Genomic DNA, 8,405 nt, shown 5'->3' on the forward strand with positions numbered 1-8,405 from the left:
CGAGATCACCATGTAAAAAGGCATTTTTGACATCAAATTGCTGTAATTTCCAGCCCCGATTGGCAGCCAATGACAACAACACTCTCACGGTGTTCATCTTTGCAACTGGAGCAAATGTCTCAAGGTAATCTATTCCATATGTTTGAGTGTAGCCTTTAGCAACTAGTCTTGCTTTGTACCTCTCCAATGAACCATCCGCCTTGTATTTCACCGTGAATACCCATCTACATCCCACCGGTTTCTTCCCTCTTGGTAATTTCATCAAGTCCCATGTCTTATTCTTCTCAAGTGCTTCCATTTCGACCTTCATGGCATTCTTCCAATTCTCATCACCTAATGCCTCGGATATAGTTTTGGGAATGGAGATTGTGTTTAGGCTAGTGAGAAAGGCTTTGTGATTATGGGACAGATTCTTGTATGACATGAATAAGTACAGAGGGTGTTTTGTGCATGCTCTAGTTCCTTTTCTAATAGCAATGGGAATATCATAGTCACTTTGATCAAGATTTTCAGTGGCACCATCTTTATTAGAAATAGGTTCAGCAATTACCTCGCTAAGTCCAAGAACAGGAGTTGATTTGGGTGATTGAACCTGCACAGGTGCCCTTCTCCTTGAAAAAACCAGCAGTGGACGAGTGGTGTCTTGAATCACTTCTTGTGACTTGGGCGTATGAGGCTCGGTCTCGGGTTGTATGGATTTTGGTTGAATCTCTGACTCAGGTCGTATTGATATTGACTGACTATTTGGCTCAAGCTGGACTGGCTCAGGCTGGTTAATAGGAACAGACTGCACGGAGACAGTTTGAGTATTTGGATGGACAATAGGGATATGAGCAGGAGAAGACAATGGAAAATCAAGGAGAAAAAGATCCTTGTCCTCATCTTCCATGAAGGAGATCTCCCCCTGTAGATAAGGACGAGTAAAGTAATTATCTTCTTCCGCAAAAGTGACATCAGCTGACACGTAGAATTTTCTTGTGGGAGGATGATAGCATTTGTACCCTTTTTGAGTGGAAGAATAGCCAAGAAAGACACATTTTACAGCTCGTGGATCAAGTTTTCCCCTGTTTTGGGAATGCACATGGACAAAAGCAACACAACCGAATATTTTGGGAACAAGATTACTTGAAGCATTGAAACTAGGAAAGAATTTCGTTAGAATTTGCATAGGACTTTGAAAATCAAGAATCTTTGTAGGCAATCTATTTATCATATGGGCAGCAGTTAAAACAGCTTCCCCCCAATATTGTTTGGGAATATTTTTTTGAAACAAGAATGCTCTCGTGATAGCTAAAATGTGACCATTCTTCCGTTCGGCTACACCATTTTGTTGGGGTGTGCTAACACAAGAAGATTCATGTATTATGCCTCTTTCCTGGAAATATGGTGAGAGGAACTGATTAAAATAGTCCTTAGCATTGTCAGACCGAAATCTTTTAATTTCAATACCAAATTGTGTCTTGACCATGTTGTAAAAAATGGGAAAGACAGAGCTTACATCAGATTTATTTTTCATAAGAAAAATCCAAGACACACGAGTACAATCATCAATGAAGGAAACGAACCATCGAGCCCCAGAAATGTTTAAAATGGTGGATGGTCCCCAAATGTCACTATGAATAAGAGTAAATGGAACCGATGTTCTTTTATTGCTTATTGGAAAAGAAGCACGTTTGTGTTTTGCAAGTTCACAGACATCACAATGAAACTTTTCAACATTTAATCCTTTGAACAATAAAGGAAACATAATTTTAAGGACTCTAAATGAGGGGTGACCAAGACGAAGGTGCTGAAGCCAAATCTTGTCTTTATTGGATTTAAAAGACTCTGAAAGAAATGATAATGGTGAGGAATTTGGAACACTAACTTGACCACTGGGTTCTTCAAGATAGTATAGGCCATCCCTTTCTCTAGCATGTCCAATCATCCTCCTCGTTCCCTGTTCCTGAAATACACATCGAGAGGGATAAAACACCACATTGCAATTGGAATCTTTAGTGAGCTTTTGGATTGACAAAAGGTTGGTAAACAATTTTGGTACATGGAGGACATTTCTAAGTGTGAGGGTTTCACTTATAAAAACATCTCCCTGACCAGCCACTGTTGTCACAGAACCATCTGCTATGATAATCTTCCTATTACTAGGACAAGGAGTATATGAGATAAATTTTTGTGAGGAGTGGGTCATGTGATCTGTAGCTCCTGAGTCAATGATCCAGGAGCTTGTGGTGGATATATCCGAGACTTTAGAAGCATGAAGAGAGGAAGATATACCTGAGAATGCCAAAGTGCAAGTACCTGTTGAAGATGTTTTCTCCAATGATCCCAGTAGATTCTTCAGTTTCTCAATTTCTTCTCTATTAAACTCAACAGAAGATTCTTGAGAATTACCTTCTCCAGCTTGTTGCCTGCTTGCTGTGTATGCATACCCATGTCTTTTTGGCTGTCCACCTTTCACTGTAAAACTTTTGTTTGTTGTCTGTGGCTTTCCATGGAGTTTCCAACACTTTTCCCTAGTGTGACGGGACCTTTTGCAGTATGTGCACCACATGGAATCTTTATTGGCCGGCCTTGTAAAATCTGTCTGCTTGTTGTCTTCATTAGTTGGTTGCTCCAAGTCAAATTTCCTCTCATTTACAGCTTTTGTGACCAAGGCTGAACTGTCCACTGAATTATTTTCAATCATGACTCCTCTCCTTCCTTCCTCAGCACGAACAATCGCAATTGTTTCATTTAGTGATGGCAGATCTTCTTTTCCAAGTATTTGGACTCTTACTGCATCAAATTCAATATTCAGTCCCGCAAGAAAATCATAAATTCGGTCTTTTTCAACTAACCTCTTAAGGAGCACTGCATCTTCGCCGCACTTCATTTGAATGCACTGGTAATGATCCATCTCTTGCCATAAGCTCTGCAACAGATTGGAATATTCTGTGATTGACCGACTTCCTTGCTTGGTAGATGAAATCTTGGTCTTTATTTCATATATTTGTGCAGCATCTCGAACTTTAGAATAAGTTTGCTTCACAGCTTCCCATATTTCTTTGGCTGTGTTAAGAAACATACATGTATCGCTGATTTCTGGAAGCATAGAGTTCCATAACCAAGACATCACCATAGAGTCTTGTTCATCCCAAGCATCAAATTTAGGATCCCCTTTTTTAGGCCCAGTACCGAGTAAGTGACTCAGTTTGCCTCTTCCCTTCAAGAATGTGCGAACTAGTTAAGACCACTTCAGATAATTCTTCCCATTCAACCTGTACGCTGCCTGGATGTTCTGCAATTCCCCTGTTGGAGCCGAGTTGTTGCCTTCAATCAAAGAGACCTCTGAGGTAGCCGCAGTGTTGCTAATTTCAGTTGTTCCGGACATGATCTTTTGGTGAAAAAAAGGGTTACAGACTTGAAGGGTGATAGTGTTTGATTGGGGATTGATAATAAGCCGTCTAGCGATATCAGAATTCGCAAGACAAGAAATACAACTCCCAGAATTGAGCCTAAAGCTCTGATACCATGACAAAAATGGGGCTGAATTCTATTATATTAAAAACAAAATGAAATTACACTGATATATACACTTCAGAGGGTCTAAATCAGGAAACCCTAAACTGGGAAACTGACTAATCCTAGAAATATTGACCCATAATTAATTCCCTGGAATCAGGGATTTGACCCATAATTAATCCCTTAGAATCAGGGATTACAATGACTGAATTATTACAAAATATCCTAGCTAATTACAGTTGTACACCTAGCTAATTACAGCTGTACACACACAGTTTCCCTTATTTAGAAAACCGGATTTTCCCACAATTTTTAGTACTTTATGTTTCAATTTCTTGCCTTGTACTTTTTTGTAGTCAATTGCATGCAATTTTTGGTTTTGTGAGGTTTTGCTTAGGTTAATATGGTTGAAATTTCATTAGATATTACTATCTGAAACATCAAATTTTTTTTGCTGATATCTTTTATCGTGTCCAATTAACATGACATATCTCGTCATATCCAATTCATGTCCATTTCCCAAATATCCAATTTATATCCTAGAAAATTGGGATAAGAACTTCGTTGCTGATACTGCTGATACTGCTGTTACTGTTTTATAATTTTGGTTAAATGACTTGTTGTCATTTGAAACTTTCTTTAAATGCTCTTCCTTTTGCATTCAGATTAACATGGTATTATATAATGTGATCACATATACTCATTAATATTTGTTGAAATTTGACTTTTTCCTGTTCCAGGACCCAGAAAGCCCTCGAGGTTATCGATTGGTTGGTGATGTTTGCTATGAAGAGGCATGCAAGATAGCGTCCGCTATCACTCCTGTTCCTGGTGGAGTTGGGCCAATGACCATAGCCATGCTTTTATCCAACACTCTCACCTCAGCCAAAAGGATACACAACATCAAGTGATAACTGATAAATATTACCCTACTATTGCCTTGAAGAGGTTTTGTTTTCGCTAACTTATTTTGGTGTTGCTTCCTTAAACATGTGAAAGTAGGGCTTAATTTTTTGCCCTCAAATGGTTTTTAATCATAGGGTGAAGAAAGAAAACAGTGTTCTAAATGTGAAGTCAAATAAAAGCGGTTTCTGCTTTTTGGATCATTAAGTTAGTTGCTCCCTCTTGTTTTATATGTCAAGATTTGTTCTCCAGAAATAGCTCAACACGAATGGGAAAATGCTAAGGACTTAGATAGCAAGCATCTATTTGAACAATTCGTGAAAGTGAAGAGAAAGAGATCAACTGACGAGCTAACCCATAATTACATGGAATCTTGTTCGTTCTGGTTCATCACTCATTACGAATTGGGTATGAGAGGGGTAGGCTATATAGTATGCCAGGGAATGTCGTGTACTTCAGGTTCAGTTCTTTAATGCTAGTTGATATCGGTAATGGTAAAAGAACCTTAAGAATCATGTTCCAATTCAGATATGCATATTTTATTTGCTTAGTTTCTCACGTTTATTTGTTGTTTATTCTTTAAAAAGAGTTATCTTTTAAAAATTGTTTAACTGGTTTGGATTCTTAATCCGGTTGCTGGAGTTGGTGAGCCGGGTTGTGTTCCACGTGAATCTGGGACGATTTCACCTGGGTTGCAGTTCACTAGAGTATAGGTTGTTCCTGACTTGAATGAACTAACCATTGACACACTTGATAGCAAAATAATGATGCAGAAGAATAATAAAATAGTAAAGAACATGTTATAGTCCATGACGGCGCAGGCAATATCCTTTTTGAAGCTTTTCAGGATGATGCATTCCACATACTATGAGTCGTGAAACAGCAAAATATTTGATTTCAACAAACTACTGCCATGGAATGTAGACCCTTGTGCGAACATTATTTCTCATTTACATAGTAAGTTGGTGCATATGGTAACAAGCACGTATTCATCTGTTCTTCCAGACCCTTATGCGAACATCATTTCTCATTTACATAGAGAGTTAGTGCATGTGGTAACAAGCACATATTCATCAGTTCTTTGAGAAGTTTGAAAGAACATGTATTAATTGGAGAACATGAAGGTAGATGAACCTCATATTGCGCTTAAGAACAACACACAGCATACACATTCATTGAAGCAAAAGTATTTTTGAGGTTGCACCTTCTTGAAAAAGTGAAGCAACAATCACTGTGGATTTGGATGATATTTGAGACGAACCCATCAAAGCTACGACCAACTTCTCAACCAAATTACGTCATCCAGAATTCAATAGAAAACCCTGACAAACCCATACAAAAACTAGTTGTCCTCTACAACTACATTCAATTTGATGTGACAACAGGAGAAATATTTTCAATTTTTCAACTACAATTAAAACTTAATCCAATTGCAGATAAACCACTGTTACTGAGCAAGTTGACGCACGTTTTCAAGGAATAGAAGAAGGAAGTGAACTGGGAAATGGATAGCCTCTCCCTCCTTCAATCCCAGCCACAGCACAAGCCACAATCTTCGGCACCGGCGTCCTCAAGCAACTCAACCCTTCACCTGGCACCTGAGAACACTCCGGCTCTGGCCTCTGCATATCTCTCCCCGGTATACAATTCCCCGAAAAATCGAACCCCACATTCCTGAAGAACAACTTTGCACAATCCTGACTAAACCCAGAAAAAAAATTATAGGCCACTGTCAAATTAGCCAAGCTCCTTAGATCACAAACAATATCAGATAATTCCCCTGACAATTGATTATGCCCAATGTTTAACACTTCAATCCCTGATAAGCAGGAAACTGTGCCTGGAAGCTTCCCATAAAGAGAATTGAAGCTGAGATCAAGAACCTCGACATCATTTAAATATCCAATGGCCTCCGGAATGCAACCAGTGAGCTTATTGTTCAAGAACAGTATCTGTTTTAGGTTGGATCTAATATAGCCGAAACTAGCAGGGATGGAGCCAGAGAGCTTGTTGTTGGCCAAGGTGATGACAGAGGCCGATGAGCCCCAGAGGCTCATTGGAATCTGACCCTCGAACTGATTGTCGTTGAGGAATATTGCATCAAGGTCCTTTTCGAAGAGTTCATCGGGGATTTCTCCTGAGAATGAGTTAAACCTGAGGTCTAAATATATCAAATTTGGTATTAGGAGAGCTGGAGCTGGAAATGGGCCTGAGAAATGGTTGTTGCTGAGGTCAAGTTCAGATAGAAAGTGCAAGTTTTGGAGGGAATCAGGGATTGTGCCTGAGAATCTATTGGAATTGAGGTGGAGTATTGAGAGGTGAGAGAGTAAAGACAGTTCCTTAACAAGGGTGCCTTTGAGGTTTGCATGGTTGAGATCAATGGCAAGAACTGCTTGGGATTGGGAATCAGAGAGGGACTCCTGGGGGATTGAGCAGAAGATTCCTCTGTAGGAGCAGATATTTGGGCCCGCCCATGAGGTGAGAAGCCCATTTGGGTCCTCAGCGATGGCTGATTTGAAGGCTTGGAGGGCATAATAGTCACTGTTGAGGTCTTGAGAAGGGGAGGGAGGGGGGGAGTCATTTGGGTTGTTGATGAAGACACCAATGCTGCCTCCTATGCCTATGAAGGGGGAGGATGAGGCCATGGCCATGACCACCATCATGGTCATGGCTATGGCTAGGTTTAGGAGTAAGCAAGAGGGGTTCATTTGCTTTTGTTGGTAGGAGAGTGAGAGTGATGAAATGAGAAGGGATTTTGTTTGGGGTGTGTTTTTGTAGGACAGCTGGCATGTGGTCACTGAGGATGTTGTGAGAGAGGCAGTGAGTGGGTAAGGGAAAGGGAGGAGCATTGATGGAGAGAGGTAGGTAATGTTATTGTTTGGTAACATTATTGTTTGCGTCGAAAATTATTATATTCATTGCGGTATTCATTACAACTTCGGTCGTTACAATGAAAATACAAAAAGATGGTCTTTTTATAAGACTCTTACACAATGAAAATAAAAAAAAATACAACTCTCGTTCAAAACAAACGCAGAGAGATCGTTTATCGGTCTTCTGCTTGCGTGAGATCTTTGCCTGTGCCGGGGTTTATCCGTGGACCGCCTTTGATCTGGATCTGGTTGATGAAAAATTCGGCAGAGCTTCGTCTTCACCGAGGAAGTATTTGATTTGAAGCGTTGAGATCGACCAAGCGAAATCAGGGCTCTTCTCGAGATTAAGACCAAGCCTAATCTCAAGGGACGGACGGGAACGGGCGTCGGATCTCTCGAACTCTCCTTCTTTATGCCGAAGAACTCGCCAAGATCTGTCAATCCTCGCTAAAATTTGTGCTCCTTTGACTCCACAATCCGGCAACACTTCCTCGTCTTGATAATCAATCGCCCCCGCTGAAAGGAGGCCTTAGGCTTGTATTTATAGGGATCCGGAAGCGGTTATTTGGATGAGAACAAGTGATTTGGCTCTATCTTCAGTTGACAACAGCCTAACCACGTTTGGGGATGATCTCAAGTCAGTTAAGAACCCCTGGAACAGATGAATCCTGCGAAAAACCACTTTAAAACCGTCAAAACGCGTTTTGGGTACATTACTGCGTGGCAGACCGATCCGACCCGCGCTTGCGCGGGTCGGAATCATCCGACCCGCGCTTGCGCGGGTCGGATTGATCCGACCCGCGCATGTGCGGGTCGGATTGATCCGACCCGCGCATGTGCGGGTCGGATTGATCCGTCCCGAGCTTGCGCGGGTCCGATCATCCCGTCCTGCGCTAGCGCGGGTTCGCCGACTTTTTCCCTTTTCTGTTTTCTTTCTTCCGGGACTTATTCTTGTCGCGTATTCGGTCGATTTGTTGACTTGTATGCTTTGTCGCGAGACCGATCGTCGAACGCGCGTTGGTTAATATACGTGTGCTGATCGATGCGCGCAGGCTGATTGACGTGCGCGCGTTGACCGGCGCGCACGAGTTGGTTTGACGTGCACGCGATGATTTGACGTACGCGCGC

At 41.3% G+C, this 8,405-nt stretch overlaps 3 protein-coding genes across 5 annotated transcripts in view; 1 reads left to right on the top strand and 2 right to left on the bottom strand.

Annotated features, from left to right (window-relative positions):
• LOC109826823 (bifunctional protein FolD 4, chloroplastic-like) overlaps positions 1-4,607 on the top strand; it is a 32,622-nt gene extending 28,015 nt beyond the window's left edge. For both annotated transcript variants that reach the window (XM_020393847.1, XM_020393853.1), the window contains exon 5: positions 4,242-4,607. In XM_020393847.1, coding sequence (XP_020249436.1) covers positions 4,242-4,412 — 171 coding nt within the window. In that variant the 3' untranslated portion in view covers positions 4,413-4,607. The remainder of the gene's footprint in view (positions 1-4,241) is intronic.
• Positions 1,824-3,496, bottom strand: LOC109826836. 2 transcript variants are annotated; one of them, XM_020393859.1, is made up of 2 exons: positions 2,275-3,496; positions 1,824-1,945 (listed from the first exon to the last, which is right to left on the bottom strand). In XM_020393859.1, the coding sequence occupies exons 1-2, from the start codon at positions 3,116-3,118 to the stop codon at positions 1,911-1,913; spliced, it is 879 nt and encodes a 292-aa protein (XP_020249448.1). In that variant the 5' UTR covers positions 3,119-3,496; the 3' UTR covers positions 1,824-1,910. The 2 variants fall into 2 exon arrangements, with proteins under 2 accessions (XP_020249448.1, XP_020249452.1); XM_020393863.1 differs by having other exon boundaries at positions 1,874-1,945; positions 2,299-3,496.
• On the bottom strand, positions 5,545-7,222 carry LOC109826849 (leucine-rich repeat extensin-like protein 6). The gene has a single exon (XM_020393870.1). It carries the CDS (start codon positions 7,110-7,112, stop codon positions 5,877-5,879), a length of 1,236 nt encoding a protein of 411 aa, XP_020249459.1. The 5' UTR covers positions 7,113-7,222; the 3' UTR covers positions 5,545-5,876.

The sequence above is a fragment of the Asparagus officinalis genome, chromosome 1 (genome assembly GCF_001876935.1).
Source record: "Asparagus officinalis chromosome 1, Aspof.V1, whole genome shotgun sequence".
Lineage (NCBI taxonomy): Eukaryota > Viridiplantae > Streptophyta > Magnoliopsida > Asparagales > Asparagaceae > Asparagus > Asparagus officinalis.

Coding starts and splice junctions, on each gene's coding strand:
- LOC109826849 (XM_020393870.1), bottom strand. CDS start 7,112: ATGAACCCCTCTTGCTTACTCCTAAACCTAGCCATAGCCATGACCATG.
- LOC109826836 (XM_020393859.1), bottom strand. CDS start 3,118: ATGGTGATGTCTTGGTTATGGAACTCTATGCTTCCAGAAATCAGCGAT. Junction 1,946..2,274: donor TTGCACTTTGGCATTCTCAG/GTATATCTTCCT, acceptor TGTGTATTTCAG/GAACAGGGAACGAGGAGGAT.